The sequence below is a fragment of the Castor canadensis genome, chromosome 11 (genome assembly GCF_047511655.1).
Source record: "Castor canadensis chromosome 11, mCasCan1.hap1v2, whole genome shotgun sequence".
Classification (NCBI taxonomy): Eukaryota; Metazoa; Chordata; class Mammalia; order Rodentia; family Castoridae; genus Castor; species Castor canadensis.
In genome coordinates this window covers 138,053,843-138,075,307 of record NC_133396.1, presented here as the reverse complement: position 1 = coordinate 138,075,307, position 21,465 = coordinate 138,053,843, and the positions used below count along the sequence as shown (strand labels likewise).

Genomic DNA, 21,465 nt, shown 5'->3' with positions numbered 1-21,465 from the left:
TTTTGTGATTTTTTTTTTTATTTATTTATTTTTTTTTTTTGCAGTACTGGGGTTTGAATTCAGACTTGGAAAATGCTTTACCATTTGAACCCCACTCCTGCCCATTAAGTTACAGGGTCTTGTGGTTTCAATCCTTCTACCTCTGCTTTCCATGCAGCTGGGATAGCAAGCATGCATTGCTGGGCCCCACTTGTTCTTTGAGATAGGATCTCACTAACTTTTTGCCTAGGCTGGCCTCAAACCACAACCCTATTTCTTCCTCCCAAGTAGGTGGAATTACAGGCATGAACCACTGTGCTCAGTTTAGGATTTCTTTCTTAAACACTGAAATCAATAACTACAAAAGATAAAGACATAAAGTTTTATGTTATATTTAGTCTGTTTTAAGATCAGGTTACTACAATGTTAGATAAGACAATGAGGATTGATAATTATATTGTTAATCACTTTACAATGAAGCAAAGAAAATTGTACTCATTTTTCAGTAATAGAGAGACTTTAATATGTAACTCTTGAGATATCCTAGAATGACAAGTATTTGTAATTAAAAATCTTATCTGTTCTCTTACACATAGTTAGAGTTTTCTTTTTTGAGACAGTGTATTGTTATATAGCTGGCTTCAAATTCTCAATCCTCCTTTCTCCAGCTCCCTGATCCTAGGATTGCAATTGTATATCACAGACCAAGCCAAGTTTTCTTGATTATTCAGAAATTATGTATAAAACTCTTACAACCCTGAATCTGCTTAGGGTTGACAAACATAAGTCATACACAGATTAACTATGCTATTTTAATAAGTGATAATCAACATGTGGTATAATCCTTGCAATTTCACTCATAAGTCTTTGGGTTATTTTTTTTAGGCTCTTAAATTTCCCATTACATAAAATAATTTCATTACAGTAGATAGGAAATAGAAGTGCTCTGGATATATCATACTCCTTTCTTTGAATTCTGAAAATCCCAGTCTTCTTACTTAATTTGATCTTTAATTGGGAAGGATGATACTTGTTTTTGCAAAAACATGTCACTAGAATTCTACTGCCTACCAACTAAAGATCCAAAAATAGCATAGCTAAAGCCTTCCGAGTGACAGAATTCAGAGTGAGAATACATTTACAGGCTGAATAGCCCTACTCAGATGCTGTAAACCAGAAATGTTTCAGGTTTCTAGGTTTTTCAGACTTTAGACGATTTGCAAAGGTTTACTATCTGAGCATTCGTAATCTGAAACTTACTGAAAATCATGTTGGATTTCAAGTTTTTGGGTTAGGGATTCTCAACCTGCAGTTCAATCACGAGAACTCTGGTTCGGATTTTACTTATTCTTTTTAGACCTAGTTATGTTTTTGTTATCTAATTGTTAGTACAATTAAATGAAAAATAACTACTAATAAGGGAAAAACAGATAAACAAAAAATATGAAGGAGTATAGGATCTCAGAGAACTAGAACTAGATAGTATTAGCTCAGGTACATCTGTATTTCATATTGAATTCTGAGGGAGTTTATAGCATAGTGTATTAATTGTTGATGATAACAGCCATGAGCCACTAACAAAGTTTAATAAAATGTAGAATATTCAGTGTTTTGAATCATAAAAGGTAGGTAAATGTGAATTATATTTTAATTTTTTAGTTTATTTTTTATTTTTATTATTTGGTGATGGGTACTAGAGTTTGAACTCAAAGCTTCATGCTTGCTAAGCAGGTACTCTACCGCTTGAGCCTATATTTTAGATTATTTTATCTAAAATGGTAAAACTACAAACTTGTACCTAGATAGTTTAGACTTTTTGAACCATATGGCCTCTGTCACAGCTATTCAACTCTCTCACTGTAAAGTGAAAGATATGATTGTATTAAAATAAAACTTTATCTATATTAAAGTAGCCAGAAAGCCATATGTAGCCAATCCTTGCTTTAAGAGAAAAACTCTTAGGTCCATGGGAGACTTAAGTGTCTAAAACGGGTTGTTCTAAGGGAGACAACAACAAATATGTGCCACACAATGACATTTTTTGAAAATGACAGGCCACATAGGCAATGGTGGACCAATAAAATTATATTGCCTCATGATATTGTAGCTGTCTTCATTTGCATAAGCACACTTTATGGTGTTCATCTAAGAACACATTTCTCAGAACATTCCTGTTGTTAAATGATGCATGACTCTACAGATGCTCCTCAAATTACAGTGGGGTTGCATCCCAATAAACTCATACCAATTTGGAAACATTGTTGGAAGGCAAAAAGCTTACTTAATTCACATAAAGTACCATCATAGCTTAGAGATGTGCTGTACTGTAGAGTATTAGCTGTTTATTGTCGTGATGCTGGCCAGGTCCAACTAGGAGCTGCTGCCACTGCCCAGCATCATGAGAGAGGATCAGACTGCATCTGAATTCCAGGAGAAGGTCGGATTCAAAGTAAGGTTTATGTTGAATGCACATCACTTTTACCCATTATAAAATTGAAAATCTGCCTATTATAAGTGGATTGTCTTGTTACATGTCTGGTTTTAAAGTAGAGAAATCAAAGCAGGGATAGGACTGAGTGACTTTTTAAAAATTACATTAAAACTGCCATAAAATACGAATGTGCCCCTTATCTCTGGGGGATACATGCTAAGATCCCCAGTGGATACCTAAAACCATAGATAGTACCAAACCGTGTATTTTTACTAATTTTTTCCTATGCACACATACCTTGCATAAAATTTAAATTTTACATAAGGGTACTGTAAAAGATTAGCAATAACTAATAAAATGGAACAGTTTTAAAAATAATCTGTTATAAAGGTTGTGTGAATGTAGTATCTCTCCTCTCTTTCCAGTCCCCTCTCCCTTCTCTCTTCTCTCTATTCCATATTTTTTGTCCATTCATCTATGGAAGAATTCTTGGGTTGGTTCCATCAACTTTTGTTTGCATTGCTTTTTCTCCATTGTTTTTCTAGTCTGTATTTTATATCTTTACTCTTGTTTCCTTCCTTCAATAGCTTTTGGTTTTGTTTACTGTTTTTCTAATTCCTTAAAGTTAGGTTATTGATTTCAGCTCTTTCCTCTTTTTTTTTAAATTTAGACTTGTTTTTAACCGGTAAATAAAAACATGAAAATGTACATATATGTGGTATACCATAAACACATAGATAGATTGTGTAGTGTTTTAATCAAGTTAAGCATATCTGTCTCCTCAACATATCATTCCTTTAAGGTAAAATCCTTCAAACTCCTTTATTCTAGCTTTTTGAAATTTCTAGACCAGTGTCATTCCATATAACAGCACCAGAATTGTACTACAATAGCACCAGTAGAATTGTGCAATAGCACCAAAACTTCCTGCTCTGCTGTCATAACTGTAAGTTAGTACCCATTGATCGGCCTCTTCCTTTTGCTCCCTTCCATTTGTTTCTCTGCAAGTTCTGGTAACCTCTATTACAATGTCAGCTTCTGTGAGACCACCTTTTTCGGATTACACATATGAGTGACCGAACTTTTATGGTATTTGTCTTTCTGTGCAGGCTTACTTCACTTAACATTATGATCTACAGTTCTATCCATGTTGTTGCAAGTGACAAGATAGTATTCCATGGTATATGTATACCATTTTTGTTTGTCAGGTCGTGGCCGTGTAGGTTGTTTCCATTTCTTGGGGAGTGTAGATGTTTCTGCCATGCATGTCCCTTCCTTTGGATCATATGGTAGCTCTGTTTTTAATTTTTTAAGGAACTTATTTATTGTTTTCCGTAATGGCTGTACTAATTTCCTAATCCCCCTAGCAGTCCTGCCACCAGCACTTGTTATCTTTTGTCTTTTTGACAATAGATATTTGTACTGGAATGAGCTGACATGTCATTGTGATTTTGATTTGCATTTCCTAATGATGAGTGAAGTTGAGCATTTTTCATACACCTGTTGGTCGTTTGTATGTCTTCTTTCAAGAAATGTCTGTTTACATCTCTATTGCCTGTTTTTGTTATTTGGACTTTTGCTATTAAGTTTTGGAGTTCCTTATATATTCTGGATATTACGTCCCTATCAGAAGTGTGGCTTGCAGGCATTTTTTCTTTCATTTTGTTTTGCCTCTTTACTCTGTTGTTTCTTTTGGTGTTTCCTTTGCAAAGAAGCTTTTTCATTTGATAGAATCCCATTTATCTGTTTTGCTTATTTTCTGTGTTTTGGTGGTGGTGTCCAAAACTCTTTGCCCATTCCAATGTCCTGACGTGTTTCCCCTCTATTTTCTTCTGGTACTTTCATAGTTTCAGGTTTCACCTTTAAGTCTTTAATCCATTTTGAGTTAATTTTTGTAACTGATAAGAGATAAGGGATCTAGTTTAATTTTTCTGCATTGGCTACCAAATTTTCCCAGCACCATTTATTGACAACACTGTTCAATAAATACTGGTACTTATTCTTAGCCTCATTGTCAAAGGTCAGCTGGTTATGGATATGTGGGTTTACTTCTAGACTCTCTATTTTGTTCCACTGATCTGTGTACCTGTTTCTAAAACCTATCCTCAGCCCAGGTACTGTGCCTGGTCTGTATTGTAAATGGGGAGACATGGAGTGGGAAGAAAAAAATAGATGGCTTTGGTTATCTGTGTTTGTGTGTGCATATGTACAGTTCCATTCAAATTATAGGGTTTTTTTCTCATTCTGAGACTGTCATTTTTATTTTGATAGGGATTGCATTAAATCTGTAGATTGCTTTGACTCGTATGGACACTGTAATAGTATTGATTCTTCTGTCCCATGAACATGGGCTATCTTTCTATATTTTTGTGTCCTCTTCAGTTTCTTTCACCAGTGTTTTATACTTTTCATTATAGAGATTTTCAGTTTTTTGATTAAATTTATTCCTCAGTGTTTTATTTTGTATCTAATTCAGATAATTTACTCTTGTTGTATAAACATTCAACTGGTTTTTGTATGTTAATTTATTTGTATGTTGTATCCTTCAACTTAGCCAAATATGTGTATTCTAGTTTTTGTTTTGTTTTGGTTTTTTGGGTTTTTTTGGTAGAGTCTTTGGGATTTTCTATATATAAGATAATGCCATCTATAAAGAATGACAGCTTGTCTTCCTCTTTTCCGGTATAGATAATCCTTTCTTTCTCCTTGCCTGATTGCTCTGTCTTGGACTTCCAGTACTGTGTTGAGTAAAAGTGGCAGAAGTGTGCATCCTTGTCATTTTCTGATCTTAGAGAAAAGTTTCTGCTTTTTCTAAGTTCCATATTTTGTTAGCTGTTGGTTCAATATATATGGCCTTTTATCATATGCCTTTTCTGCATCTCCTTTTTTAATGTATGCATTTATGGCTATAAATTTTCCTATTATCACTACTTTTCCTGCATTCCTTAAGTTTTGATAAGGTGTTTTTTTAGTTTTCATTCTTTTCAATGTATTTCCCAAATCTTCTAGGATTTCTTCTTATATCCATTGGTTGTTTAAGAGTATATTGCTTAATATCCGTAAATTTGTGAATGTTTCTGTTTGCTTTCTGTTGTTGGCTTCTAATTTTATTCTTTTCTGCTTGGAAAAGTTACTTTGTTAAGACTCATTTTGGGCTATTTAAATTCTCTTTGTCCAATACAAGCATAATTACCTCAGCTCTCTTGGTTACTATTTGCATGGGATCTCTTTTTTCATCTTTTTACTTTCAACCTCTTTTTGTCCTTGTACATAGCAAATAGGTAGATCCTATTCTTCATCCAGTGGGCCTTTATCTGCCTTTTAATAGAAAATTTAATCCCTTTATATTTAATGTGATTTCTGGTAAAGAAGGTTTTACTTCCTTCGCTTATCTGTAGCTTTGAGTATGTTACACATTTTTTTCTGAAATTCCTCCCTATTGCCTTTTTAAAAATTTAGTTGGTTTTTTTTTTATAGTTTTCCATTTTGATTCCCTTCTTTCATTTTCTCTATTTTTGTTTTGTTATAGGCTACCTTGGATACTGTACTTAATATCTTAAACTTATAAATCTAGATTGAATATACCAGTTTAGTTTCAATAGTATACATGTATTCAGTTCTTGTAAATATCCATCCCTCCTTATATTGTAATTGTCATAGATTATATCATTATATATTGCATCTCCAGTTACATAGATTTATAATTACTACATCCTCCATTTGTTATTAAATCTTTCAGGAAAATGATTTAATATTCAAGAAAAAGAGAAGTTACATACTATATTGAAAGTATAATAACGCTGAAGGCCAGGGATATAGCTCAGAGGTGGAGTGCTTGACTAACACGCATGTTAGTGCAGAAAAAAAGCTATAATCACATTGGATTTATATTTATCTATAAAGTTACCAGTATTATTTTTTTCCATATAGTTTTAGGTTACTGTACAGTGTCCTTTCACTTCAGTCTGAAAGTCTCTCTTTTTCATTTTTTATATGACAGTCTACTAATAATGAACTCTGAGCTTTTATTTCACTGGAAATGTCATAATTTCTCATTCATTATTGAAAGATGATTTTGCTAGATAGAGAATTCTTGGTTGACCGTTGCTTCTTTTAGAACTTTATATATGCCATCTCATTACCTTCTGGCCCCTGTATTTTCTGAGAGGAAATCAGTTGTTGATCTTATTGAGGATTCCTTGTGCATGAAGAGTTACTTCTCTGCTGTCTTCAAAAATCTGTTTCTTTGGGTTTTGATAGTTTGACTATAATGTATCTTGTGTGGGTCTCTGAATTTGTGGAGATTCTTGGATACATATGTTGATATCTTCCCTCAGATTTGGAAAGGTTCTTTCCATTATACCTCAACTATTACTGAATCTTGTTAAGAGTTGAAGTGTCTGGTCTTCTGGGCTCTTTGCAGCTGTTGGGAGAGTGGATGGGAAAATGGAATGGTGCTGATACCATGGGAAAGATTGAAATTTGCCAGCCTCCTTTCCTGTGCCCTCGAGTTCCAAAATAGTTACTTGAGATAGTTCCTGTGGGGTTTACCTTTAGATTCTATCTTCTTAGTTTTTTGTGTATTTCTTTTTATAGGTAATAAAACTGAAATGCAGTGTGTGTGTGTGTGTGTGTGTGTGTGTGTGTGTGTAAGAGAGAGAGAGAGAAGAAACAAACAGAAGTCTCTTAGAAAGTATAAGGAATTGGAATTTTAACTCAGAAATTCTACTCTAAATTCCATGTCTTTTTGACTAATCCAGAAATTGGAAGATGTGACTGGTTAAGACCTTGATCATATTTTGCTCAAGTTAGAAACCTGAAGGTACCCTTTCCCACTATTTAGAGGAACCTGGATTACAGCATTAGCCTTGGTATTTTAGCAGCCTACCAACCAAGTTACATGTTAGCCATGGATGGGTGTTAGTGATACTTAGCTGAAAAAGGGTGTCCTAAACTAGGGGAATGGTGGGAAAGCTGTCTTAGGGAGAGATTCCCAGAAGAAAATAGAGACAGAAGCTTTTTGTTACATTTCTACTCAGAAGTTATTAAGTAAACTCAAGGTCATTGCCCCAGTCCAATAAAAAATGAAATAGTCCCCATCTTAAGTATTATGTGTTTTGTTTTTCAGAAAATATTATTGTTATATTTAATTTTTAAGCCTTGTTTAAAATAAAATAAAATCTATAAAATGTCATTTTAATTTTATGTTATTTTAAGTAACTGTCTTATGGAGTCATACATTACTTGTCAGTATATTATAGTTATGCTTGAGGTTCTATAAATATGTAAAAAATGTTTGGAGGGTATGAGCATTAAAGAACATTTAATGGCATATGATTAATGCTTATCATTAATTGTGTGATTTTGCTATGTTCCTGTTGTCCATGTTTGGCTCTGGTGTTTTAGTTTAATGTATTTAGGTTAAATTGATCTCCTTTTAACATATCTTACTGTAGTTTTTTTTTTACTTCTCTTGATTAAATGTAACTATTGACCTATTTATTTATGCAGAGCTTTTTTTTTTTTTTTTTTTTTTTTTTTTGCCTGACCAGGGATAGAACACTCAGGGTCTCATGCTTGCTAAGCAAGTACTCTAGCACTTGAGCCGCACTCCCAATCTTTATATAGTATTTGAAAATTGTTCTTCCTTGTAAATACAATATGCAAATTACATACTATATTTAGATTAGTAGGTTTTCTTTGGTAAATTTTTTGTTATTTTTTGACTTAGCTAAGAAGAAGGGAATGAACCTATTTGACAGAAAGATGCAAGACCAACAGCATCTGCATTAAGGAGTTGTGTAAATGGAAGACTTTAATAGTCCATATAAGTTGACCATATCGATTAAGTAAGCTAAGAAGGGAGTAAGACTTGACTTTTTTAGCTTTACACAAAATTATTTCTTTGTTTTGGTGAAATCCGTTTGTTTCATATATGTGTAGATGGTTTATAATATGCAGGATTCTTAAATTAACATAAAGTTCTACATTTTGCAGTGTTTTGCTTTAATGTATATATCTATATTTCTTACTGCAGAATGTTTTGGTCCACTGCAGTATAGTTTACTTCTAGTTCAAGTGCAACACAATATACCATCTTCTGGAAAAATATATTTATGTTATTCTTTTGATACCTATGACAAAACTTGAGTAGATATGATCATTCTCATTTTACAGAAGAGGAAAGTAGGAAGTGTAGATAAATACCCTGTCCAAAGTCATGCAGAATAAAAGTAGTAGGTTCAGATTTATGTGTTGATCTGTGCCTATAAGGCTTATAACTCCAATGAACAAAGCTACCTCTGCTAGGATAATCATTCTCAGAGCTCAGTCTGTATGAAACCCCATCAAGGGTCCATGGGCTCAAAACCCTTTTCATGATGGTATCCCAGCATTTTGTCTAGTTTTTGTTGTATTGACATTTGTACTGATAGTACAAAAACAGTGATGATAAACTTTCTGGCTCCTTGTCATAGATCAAGATAGTGATAGCAACTATACTAGTAGTAGTTGTATTCATCATTGTTATTCTCTTGCAGTTAAAAAAGAGAAAAAAGAAAAAGAAAATCTTGTTTACTAAGAATGTCCTTACCTTTCTCTTTGAGATATTAACAAGCTCCAAGGCTCTTTGGATGGGAAGGACAAAAAGAAGAAAAGACATGTCAACAAATGGAAGTTCTAAAGTGCACTTGTGCTTTGTTCCTGTGATTTGAGTAGTCTGGATGACACGTTCCTTGTTTTGGCAGCCATCTAAGCCATCCAGATTCAATATCATAATGACCACGAGTATTCCTGCTGCTCAGAAAGTATAAGTCTAAGAGATGAGGACCATCACCTTGAGTCTTTACTCCTCTTTCCTGCATGAGGAGCAGGAAATGTTTCTCCCTTCATTTTCCCATTTCTCCCCACTTTTACCCTGTTATACTAAATTCCTTTTCTAATAAACTTTACTGTTGTTTTTGCTACAAAAAAAAGAATGTCCTTGATGTAGCAAAAATTTTTAAATCTTGAGTCACATCTTTTTAATATTCTGTATGACTAAGTAGATGTACACATAAAGCAGTTTTCCTAGAGACAGCCATGATACTTTGGTACACAGCAAAAGTTGTGTCATTATGTGAGTTGTGACCTGAACTAGACACTTGGTTTCATAAAAACATTATTTTAACTTCAAATAAGGATTGACAGACAAATTACAGTTATGTAGATCTGAGTATTTGCCAAAGTGAGCCTCAAGGAAAATAAATGACAGGGTTTCTTTTTTACAGTGATAAAATTTGAACTGTGAAGAAAAAATGAGAATTTTAGAAATTGAATCTGTTACTGTGAGCTTAATGGGTACCTAATACTTGAAGACTCTTCTGTTGAGATGGGTGGTAATGTGCTTTAAAATAGCATTTGGAAGATCTGTATTACAATGAACACCACTATTTCCAAAGGACCAATGTATGGTTTTACAAAATCTCATCCAAGTGGAAGATGCATTTTTATGTACAATGTGTCTGGAAAGCTCATTGACACACATGCAGATTCTGTAATCTCCAAGAAAGTACTGCTCTTATACCTTTGATGTAATATCTAAGACCATTTAAGTAAATCTTCCTTTTATAACTAGTTATCTCTGTGAAGCCAAATTTTTTTTCTATATTTCTATATTTCAGTACATGGTAATAGAGTAAATGCAAAGCAGATATGAGAATTTCCTTTTAAGCCAGACATAAATAGGATAGGCAAAATTTAAAGTAGTGCTGTTCTTCTGATTATTTTTATGGTGGAAAATCTTCATAGAAATGTTAGTAAATTTAAATTGGTTTGTTATTGTTATCTTAAGTGAATCAAATACTAATTTCTCAGCTGTAGCCATGTGAACAAATACTCTAAAGGGTCTGTGGGTTTTTTTGTTTTGTTTTGTAGAAAACTAAAGGATCCCAAGAATAAAGAGTTAAGAGTTGCTACTGTAGAAAAAAGCATTAAGAAAGTACAGTGTATGCAGGACAGAGTAGGACAGAACCCTAAGCGTGAGTGCTAGCACTGCATTTGCGGGTTCTGCACTGTGTGCAAACATGTTTTGTCTACCTTTAGTAGACATACAATGTCTTTGGCCTCCATGATTTCTTAATTAAATATCACATACTGTTATTTTAAATTTGGTCTGTCTTTCTCAAACCATCTACAAGTAAGACACTTATTTGTATAGCATTGCTGTTTTCTGATGTTAACATCATAATAATGAGACATTTATTTAAGATTACCCTTATCAGCTGCTCTGAAAGTTTTTCAGAAGTATGACAAAAGTTTACTAGTTGACCACCTACTTATTTATCCTGATCCTTTCCTTTTCAGTTGGACTCTTAGTGGAGTTTGTGGGCTTACTTCACTGATGAGAATTTGGTATATATTGGGTGTAAATGTTAATGAATGCAGTTCATCAACAGGGTTTGGTGACTAGATTCCAAAGCTAAAAATATCTAAATGTGTGTTTTTCTTCATACCTGCAGGATGACGTAGCTTTGCCAAAGACTAAGAAGCTAAGCAAAAAATGAGCTTAACATCCTGGTTTTTGGTGAGCAGTGGAGGCACTCGCCACAGGCTGCCACGAGAAATGATTTTTGTTGGGCGAGATGACTGTGAACTCATGCTGCAGGTAACTGTATCAACTTCTGTACGTGACTCCTCATCTTGGAATAGGCATAAATATTTTTCTACTCCTTTAGGTATGAGATTCTCCTTTAGAAAGCCACAGTATTTGCATTTAAACTTTCTGGCTCTCTTTCTTTTACCTCTAGCATCAATTTAATTAATTTCTCATCCTTGAATCACCTGTAAATAAGTCCTAAGTTTCAAAAATTATATTTTGAAAAATGAGGGCATAGAATAGAGAGGTTTATTCTCAAGTAAGAAGTTTCATATTATATGCTTTTCAAATAAGACTTGTAAATAATTTATAAAATTAGCATGGAGTAAAACTGAATTTTAATCCTGTATATTGAACTTAGTTTCACTGATTCTTTTAAAGATATTCAATATGATATTCACCATAATTTGAACATAATTAAAGATTGTTGGGATTTTTTGTTTGTTTTTTAACAGTACTAGAGTTCAAACTCGGGACTTTGTGCTTACATGGCAGGTGCTCTACCACTTGAGCCTTTTTCTTTGGTTTTTTTGCTCTGGGCTTTTTGCCCAGACTGTCCTGGACTGGGATACTACTACTTTTAAGCTTCCTACCATCACTGGATGAGGAACACACATTACCATACCCAGCTTTTTTCTGTTGAGATGAGATGTCAGAAATTTTTTTGCCAGGACTAGCCTGGAACTGTGATCCTCCCAATCTCAACCTCCTGTGTAGCTTGGAATGACAGGTGCACACCACTGCAACCCGCTGTTGGTGAAGGTAGGGTGGCATACTTTTTGCCCATGCTGACCTCCAACTGTGAACCTCCCAATTTCAGCCTCCCATATATCTAAGATTACAGGTGTGAGCCACTAGTACCCTGCTAATTGTTGGGATTTTTAAAAATAAGTTTTATTGTTTATATTTCATATATACAATACGATGGTATAGGATACACATAGAGGCAGAAAGGTTATTATAATCTTACAAATTAACATACCCGTCATCTCATATAGCTACCAATTTTTTTATTTTTGTGGAAAGAGTAGCCAAAATGTTAGCTTGCATCCAGTGTACTGTACAGTTTTATAATTTATATTCTTCATGTTGTATATTAGATCTCTAGACTAGTTCATTTTACTTATCTGCTACTTTGTATCCTCTGACCTACATTTCCCCATCCCATCCCCATGACCCTGCTAACAAGTGTTCTCTATCTATATGTATGTGTATGTGTGTTTTCTTTTTTTAAAAAAATTCCACATATAAGTGGGATCATACAATATTTGTCCCTCTGTATCTGGCTTATTTTACTTAGCATAATAAGTTCTTTTTAATCCATTCCTTTGTTAGTGGACGTAGGTTGTTTCCATGGCTTGTGAATAATGTTATAATGTTCATGAAAGTGCAGATATCTTTAGAAAGTGGATTTCCTTTCTTTCAGAAAGGAATATGTTCTGGTAATATACCCAGAACAAGTTTTTCTGGGTCATATGTAGTTCTGTTTTTAATTTCTTTAGAAACCTCAATACTGTTTTCTATATGGCTACATCAGTCTACATTCCCACCAACAGTGCACAAAGTCCCTTCTTTTGTATTCCCTTGCCAGAATTTGTTATCTTCTGTCTTTTTCATATAAGTACCACGTGCTAACCGATTGTGCCACTGGAGCTCCCTTCTGTCTTTTTCTTAAGAGCCTTCCTAATGGGTGTAAGGTGGCTTCTCTTCATATGGTTTTGATTTGCATTTCCCTGATGATCTAAGACATTGAGCACTTGTCATACATTTGTAGGTCATTTTTATTTCTTTTCATAAATATTTATTCAGGGGTTTTGCCCATGTTTAAATTTAGTTATTTTTCACCTGTTGATCTGTATGATTTTTTTCATAAATTTTAGATATTATCCCCATCTCAGATATATGGTTTGTAAACATGTTTTCCTAATCTGTAGGCTGCCACTTTTATTTTGTTGTTTGCTTTTCTTGTTATGCCGAAACATTATAGCTTGATGTAGTCCTATGTATTTATTTCTGCTTTTGTGGCCTGATCTTTTGGTAGTGTGATAACCAAATAATTATTGCCAAGGCCACTGTCCAGAAGCTTCTCCTCTAGGAATATTACAGTCTTTTCCTTTAGGCTTAAGTCTTTTCTCCACTTTGTGTTGATATAAGGGTTCAGTTCCTTTTTTTTTTTTTTTGCATATGGAAATCTAGTTTTCCTAGCACTACTTATCAGAGAGACTGTGCTTTTCCTCTTTGTACCATTTTCTCAAAGCTACTTTACTATATTATATTCATATTTATTTCCATTTCACTACTCTATGTGTCTGTTATGTCAAGGCCATACTGTTTTGATTACTATAGTTTTGTAATACAATTGGACGCTTATGAGAAAGTAAATGAATTTTTTATCGAAAGGACTGAGTCATGGTCTAGAAGCCACAGCAGTAAACTAGAGAATTCAGACAGCACTTTTTTTTTTAACTTAGCAAGATACTGGACTTTGGAGAAGGGCAGCCTGCATTTTAAAGGAATGCAGTAGAATTAGTGTTCTCAAGGGAATGCCAGACTTCAGTTAAAAGAAAGAAGTAGGAGGCAACCATCTATGAAGAGCATGAAACAAAGAGAAATTTCAAATAAGCTAGACTCTGAAGAGTACAGGGCAAACCTTGGGAAAAGAGTCTTTGAGGAAATAAAAATTGGAAAGAAAACACTAAGTGGACAGTGAGCAGAGGGAATCTTTCTTTTACGAAGCTGAGGGCAACAGAAAGAAGGGGTCTAGTCAAAAATGACTACAGTTTTAAGGCTGGATCAGCAATGTTTAAAAAAGTTAAAATGAAAGGCTGTTATTAAAAGTTATTTTCCTTAAATTTCAGTTCTAAAAAACACCATTAAAGTAGCCAGAGCATTGTCTTCACTTCTGTCTGAGATCCTCATCATCCCAGAGTAGTTGTCTGGTATTTCTTTCCTAAAAAAAAAACAAAACAAAACAAACACCTTGTTAGCATATATTACTTGTTCAGGGGCTTTCATTGTGACATTTCCATATATTCTTACAATGTACCTTGGTTAAGTTCATCCCTACCATCATTCTTCCTCATCCCCCTACCGTCTACTTAAAATGATTTCAACAGGTTTCAGTGTTCTATGTTCATACATGTATATAAAGTACATCAACCATATTCACCCTCCTTTACCCTTTCCACATACCCTTCCCCTCCTACCAGTACTCTACTCCCAACAGGACCTGCCTTACATTTTATCCTTCATTTAAGTGTATATTCATGGTTCAAAAGGTTTCATAACGGTATTTCACCAATGAATAAATTGTACTTTAATCAGTTCCTCTGCCTTGCCCTTTCCCTCTGCCTCCTATTATTCATAGCTTTCAGTGCATTTCATTATGCCTTCTTCCTCCACAGATGCAATGTATTTCAATATTATTCACTCTTTATCATTCTGTCTTCCTCTTCCTCCTCCCCTCCTCAAATAGTCCCACTATTGGAAACATGTTGTACGTGTGGGGGAGGGGGGGGTATTTGTATTTGTATAATACAAATGTAATGGTTTTACTTTTTTTTGTGTGGAATGAATGGAGTTTGAACTCAGGGCTTCATGCTTGCAAAGCAGACACTCTACCTCTTGAGCCTTGCCTCCAACCACAAGTTTTATGTTTAGCTGTAATTTGCCATAATGGGTGGTTTTCATGTAAACTATAGAGAAGTGGCAGTAATACTACTGTTCATAGAAGTCCTTTTAATTCTGAAATAAGTAATTTGTCTTAAAGCAATTCAAATTTCAGAGAAAACTAAAACTAGAGAATTACCTTTGAAGCTTTCAAGAACAAGTGTGCTTGACAAATTTGTAGACTTTGTTGGAGATTGTTTTAGGTAACATACTGTCTCTAATGGCACCATATAAAGAATTTTGAATTCTAAAAAAGAAAGTGCAAAAGGTTTCCAATTGAGGAAGAGTTTTTAATTTTAAATTTTAGTTAAATTTATTTGTAAAGGTTATCATTTGATCTAGGATTTACATCTTACTATTATTTTAACCAGTGCCTCCTCATTTTGTTTATCTGACTAGGAGTTAGGCTGTGTTTACCTTTTGCTGTAGTTGAGGTGTCAGGCTAGCATTTTCTCCAGTATCTTTGTTTTTCTCTCCACCCATTGTCTTAGGTTTCTTTTCCCTAGAAACCTCTATTACAGAGAGTTTGAAGCTTTGCTGTTCTTCCATTGGGAAACCTTCTTGCCTTTATATGTGCATGCAAATCTCAGTTGATGTCATAACTGTGTGTGGAGAGAAGGCATTCTATAAATACTGTGATTCGTTTTCTAGCTTTTGGTAGGGTTGTGACCTTCTCAGCTTTATTTCCTCTCTGCCCCCTCAAGTGAGATAAGAAGGCTATATGGGGCTGGAGCTGGTGTTCCCATTCTTTCCTGTCCTTTAGGCTCTGGTAAAAAATAGGTGTTTCCTTGAGCACAGGCTGCTGATTAGACCAAGATGCAATAGGTATATTCCAGTTTGGTTACTTCCACCTACCCTGCTGGAGACACATGTTTTCCCTGTCTTCACCTTGAGACCAACCTGGGGCTTCTGGAAGTAAGACTTAGAAAAGAGTGATGGTCTCACTAAATCTGTGGCCCCTAAAAATAAAAAAATACAAAAAACATTGTAACAGTGTCAAATTTTTTTGAAAATACAATGTGGCATATTCAACAAAGTGAGCTAATTTAAATTCTCTCAAAGTTAGAACATGAGAACTGAGTATAAAGAATATTAAAAATTTGGTTTCTTTCCTCTGTGGGGAGTGTTGCCAAATTTGTGTTGTATAGTAACACAATTTAAATCTCTTTTAATCTACTTTTACTTTCAACTACTCTATTAATAATATTGCATATCTAACTAAAAATCTTTGTTTCATATTCATTCTAATATTTCCTTGTATTTATTAACAACATTCCTTTCAGTCTCGCAGTGTGGATAAGCAGCATGCTGTAATCAATTATGACACCTCTACGGACGAACATTTAGTGAAGGATCTCGGCAGCCTAAATGGGGTAAGTCAGCAAGTTTATTATTTTCTCTATTTGAATACTTGTTTACTATTATGAGAACACAAATTCCATATCCTGCACAAATTATATTACCTTTTTCTTTAGTTTGTATTTAGTTTCTATATACTAGGTATATAGAACTTTGGGGCTATGTAATTGAATATAGAACTAGCTCATGTTCCCAAGAAATACTCAGCAGGAATTAAGAAAGTCACTGATTATTATTATCTGTAAGAATTAAAGATTTCTTAAGGCAGTGTGCCCTAAGCCTGACCTCACAATGGTTGCAATATATGTTAGAAAACCGTAGAACGTCTTAGCAGTTAGAATGCAGAAAGTGCTCAGGGACAGGGAAATACAAGTACACTTTAGAAAATAAAGATGGAAAGGTGGTTTGGTACAGATAGTGAATGACCTTCTATGTCCTATACCAGGATTGGGAGGACAACCACTTAGCTTAACACATGTGCTATATTATCAACACCAATGCCCATTCTTGCTTCATTGACTTTGTATTTTTAAGATATTTTTGTGGTGGTTACTGCAATGAATTTTTCCCTTATCTTTTCATGTAGTCTTTCTACATTTGGGAGAATATAAGTAGCCACAGAATATAAGTACTAACCAGGCTTAGCTTCCAAGCTTAGACGAGATTGGGCGCGCATTCAGGGTTGTATGGCTGTAGACCCAATTTCTTAATTTTCTCACGGCTCTTCTAACATAAACAGATATAATATGCTTCATATGTATGCTGCTGAAATTCTTAAAATTAATTTAACAGAAGGTAAGATGTATTCCAATGGCTTTAAATTGCTACTGCTTTTGAAAATATGTATTAAACATTATGCGGAAAACATATGCAGAAAATTTGTAAATAAAGAAAACTTTTTTTTTCTAGTTCTTAGTTGGTCTACGGAGGACTTTTGTGTTTATTCTTTGAGATTTTTTTTTTTCCTGTTTTATTCAGGCCTTTGTTTCTTTCTCATAGCTCCTGGAATTAAGTCAGTATTCTTCAAGTTTGCACTGAAACCCCTCACAGTTGGCATTGGCCCCTTTCACAGACTCATGCTCCAGCATACTTTCCCTGGGTCTGCCTCAAAAACTATAGTCTTCCTACTATGTGGTCTCCTTCTCCCAATAGATTTCCTTTAGCCTGGTGGTTCTACCATCTTTTTGCCATTATAAAAGTATAGCTCACATTCCACTTCTTTCTGAAGGGATCGAAGAGAAGGCCCTTGAATAGAAGTATTAACTTATTGGACCCAAGGCCCAAACTCCTGAGATTTCATATGCCAGGTCCAGCCACCTGCCTCTAAATGCCAAATAAAGAAGCATGGTGAAGGCAGAAAAAGGAGTTTTACTACACAGTTTGGGGCGTGCCATGGGAAGAGGCAGAGTAGCACTCAGCTCATCCTCAGCCATCTTTGGGGTACAGATATTAGCTACAGGTTTAAGTAGACAAAAGAACTGGAGGCAGGGGACAAAGGTATGCATAGTTAAAACAGTTCCAGTCTACAGGTGTGGTCCTGACTGGCAGAACAGTCTTGGTCAGGCAGGTGGTTTGGTGAGTTCATGACTGGCAGAGTCCTCAATCTTGGTCAGGCAAATGGTCTGGTTCAGTTTTGGAAAGTTATCACCTAGAGGGAGTAATCTGGTTCCTGTTTGAGTGGATTACTCTGGCTTGGGATGTGAATTGTTCTCACTGGGAGGATGGCAGCTCCAGGTGGCTCTGGTTCCTTGCCATAAAGATGTTATCAGTTCTGTTCCTTTTGGAATCCAAGGTGATTGCAAAGTGACCATAAAGAGAATGGCTTAGAGCAAAGACAGATACAAAACAGAGTCAGGGATGCCAAGTTTCTTCTGTTTTTAGTTCATTTGTGGGACCAAGAAAGAAGTCTGTACTTTTCAGCAAAAGCGGTTTGAGTGTCTCTTACATTATCAATGTTACCATGTTGACAGGATTAAAATAAAAAGAGATGGGCAAAGTGAGCAGAAACTGTTCTAACAAAAAACAGGTAAGTTAGCAACTTTGATTCCCAAGTAGGTGGAATTTTTTTCTGCATCCATAAACTTGTGTTTAAATTTCTTATTTTGGGTGCTTCATGAGCCCTACTTCAGATCTACTTCACATCTGTGTTGCTGTGTTGGACTATGAGCTCCTGTGCCGCTTGCTCTGTGATTATCACCATGTGCGCACAGGGCTCCACACAGTGTTTGAGCCCAGTGGAATTGAATTAGTTTTCAGTCTAGTTCTGTATGTGAAATAGTTTCACAAGATTGTATTCTCTAAGTCCAGAAAGTTTCATGTTAAACACAATGGTATTCTTTTGTGTCTTTACATTGTTATGTGGAGAAATAATAAGAATTAAACCAGTATTTTAGTCTTTTTTAAAAAGTGGAATAATTTGAAAATTATTTGATGTTATTTTTAAAGTCAGATAAAATATGACCTTTTAGGGTCATCTTTCTATAATCTGATTATACTCAGGAATTTTGTGAAAGATTGTAAATGACAGAGAGCAACATCATAAGTTTGAACGTGAAATCAGGACCTGGCTTTGAATCCCATACTTATAATTTACCACAGTGTAACATGGGAAGAATCATTTAATTTCTTCAAAATTACGTTTCCTCATGTAGATTCATATTGCATCCTATAGTGTGTGAAAAAATAATGAGTTAAAGTTTATGAAAGTGAAGATGGCATGCCAAATTTAGTGACTTTGCTTCAGCTATAAAATAGTGAAATCGTAATTCCTGTTCTCTGGTATTGTAAATGAGGATTAAATATGACAGTGCATGTGAGTATGTGCCTATTAGAGAACACTGGAAGCATTACAAAAATGGTAAGTGTTCTCTTACATAAGCAACAGCCAAGGAAACATGTCAAGTATCTATATAAAACCGTCACGTATTTTGTTCATGAGAGAATGTGTAGATTATGGTTCACGGCCCATTTACTTTTGATATTCCTGTAATTCTAGAACTCAGAGCTTCAAGCTAGATTTGGGGACACAGTGTAGTGGTTATGAGTCCAGTTTTTTATTCTTACTAGCAGTGTAACCTTGGGCAAATTGTTTAATCTCTTTGTTCCTCAGATTTTTAAAATGCAAATAATAAAGTGGTACTCACCTTACAGTTTTTTTGTAAAGATATAAATAGCTTAATAATTTTAAATGTTTAGTAAGCACAATAAGCATAACATAATAAGTGTTCACAGTAAGTAATTTTTTTAAAAAGAAGCTAAGACAAATTTAGCACCCTTATCTTTCAATGGTTACACTGTTATATTTTAAAGAAAAACACTTAATTAAACTCAACAACATACTTGCACTTCTCTTCCTTTTCACCCTATCCAAAATATATGCCCCTAAGGGACCTAAATCTATACTTGATGTTATTCCCACCAAAAATAGGAAAATGGTTACAATAAGCCAGAAGAAGCTGGAACTGATTTCCTTGCTGATGTTCTAATGGGCCACTTTTCTGCAAGCCTATAAAAGCTTCTCTTTCTGTGGTAACCTTGTTTGCCTTCAGTTCTGCCTGCCTTCTCCTTCCCCTGGAGCACTTATTCTTCTGTTAGCCCTTACGGCATTTGCCCTCCTAACCCATCCCAGTCCTGCCTTTTGTTACTCTGCTACCTCCCAGCAACCCATGTTCCAACTCCTTTTGTGTCCCTTTTTCACACTGAAGTTCATGCCAGCATCAGACCAATGTGGCATAAAGTGCATAGGGGTCCCCACCGGCAGGCATCAAGATGGGTTGGGAAGAAGTGGCAGCTAGCAAAGTTACTAAAGCAGGGGTCATGGGCTGCTACTGCATTCACTTTCCCAGAGAGTCAGTGTCACAGGATTGTCTGCTAGTGATTGTGTAATTTAGTTATGTATCGTTAAATAGGAATGTATGTGCTTTACTATTTCCTGTGGGACTAGTGGCTTGGACAGGGGCTTACAGGAAACTCGTTTAGGTTGGGTACCTAACTTTTCTTCATGTGAAGTGCACATGGGATTTGCAGTTTAGCAACCTGAGTTTGGATCACAGCATTACCACTTCTGAACACTGAGGAATTTTTTTCATCCTTTTTCTTTTTCTTTCTTTCTGGTTTGTTTTGTTTTGAGCAGTACTGGGGTTTGAACTCAGGGCCTCTGCCACTTGAGCCACCCTCATCAGCCCTTTTTGCTTTAAGTATTTTTCAAATAGGATCTCATATTTATGCCTGAACCACCTGGGCTATGATCCTCCTGTTTACACTTTTGTGCAGCTGAGCAAGAGGTAGGAGCCACCACACCTAGCTTTATTGACATGGGGTCTCATGAACTTTGCCCAGGCTGGCCTTGAGCTGCAGTCCTCCTGACCTCTGTCTCCCAAGTGGCTAGGATTATAGGTGTGAGCCACCACACCAGGCTCAACTTTGAGATGTTGATTGTTCCTTCTCTTTCTGTGGCTCATTTTTCTCTTTCCACCTATGGACAGACAGAGGTAGAAGTGTGAAGAAATGATGTTGGCATAGAAATTTAAGAAAGCTTCTTTTCCTTTCTGTGTATCATTTATTAACATGCTTCACATTTGATTAAGATGATTTCCCCCTGTGGCGCTTTGAAAACTTCTCTCTCCTTTTGTCATTCTAGACTATTTTCTCCCAGATGTTTTCAGCTGCATTTTTGTGATTATTTCCTAGCCTCTTTTAGACTTTAGGAAATATTTCTATCATAAATGCCAGCATGTTAAAATGACATTTCATGATCTCAAGAAAGTTTAGAACATAGACTAACCGCACTATTTAAGAAAATTGAACAACAAAACTTCAGATGGGTCTAATAGGTCATCAGAGGCCCTTTGAGTAAATGTGCTTTTGACTGAGATGGTTTTAAATAAAATTGACAAGAACCATGGCAGTCTTCTTACATATATCTTTAGTTGTTTATCTTCTGCATACTAAAATCAGTTAATTAATATTTTCATTTGTTCTTTTCCTTCATTTTTCTCAGCTTTTCTATTTTATAATTATACTCTTGTTTTAGTAAACTCAAAACATAACTTTTGAAACACTCTGAAATGTTTATTTTGGAAATGAACCTAAAATTGGAGTTCATAAATTCCAGAAGCCCTTGAGTTTTCTTTGCATTACTGTTTTAACCTCTCTGTACAGCATGTTGAAAAGTTGTGATTTGGGATTACTCAGAAATCATGTTAAGATGTGATCTAGTGATTTAGTAGTATTCAGCTCTTTTGAATTCTTTATTTGGTAGTATGAACTCTGCCAGAGTTTGAACTCTGGGCCTCTTGCTTGCTAAACAGGTGCTCTACCACTTGAGCTATGCCCCCAGCCCTAAGATTGCCACTTTTTTTGTAGATTTGGAAACTGTTATTTTATGACAAAG

General features: G+C 35.1%; 1 protein-coding gene across 7 annotated transcripts in view; it reads left to right on the top strand.

Moving 5' to 3' along the window:
• Cep170 (centrosomal protein 170) overlaps window positions 1-21,465 on the top strand; it is a 114,999-nt gene that overhangs the window by 16,603 nt on the left and 76,931 nt on the right. For all 7 annotated transcript variants that reach the window (XM_074048776.1, XM_074048775.1, XM_074048770.1 and 4 more), the window contains 2 exons: window positions 10,909-11,054; window positions 15,998-16,087. In XM_074048776.1, coding sequence (XP_073904877.1) covers window positions 10,950-11,054; window positions 15,998-16,087 — 195 coding nt within the window. In that variant the 5' untranslated portion in view covers window positions 10,909-10,949. The remainder of the gene's footprint in view (window positions 1-10,908; window positions 11,055-15,997; window positions 16,088-21,465) is intronic.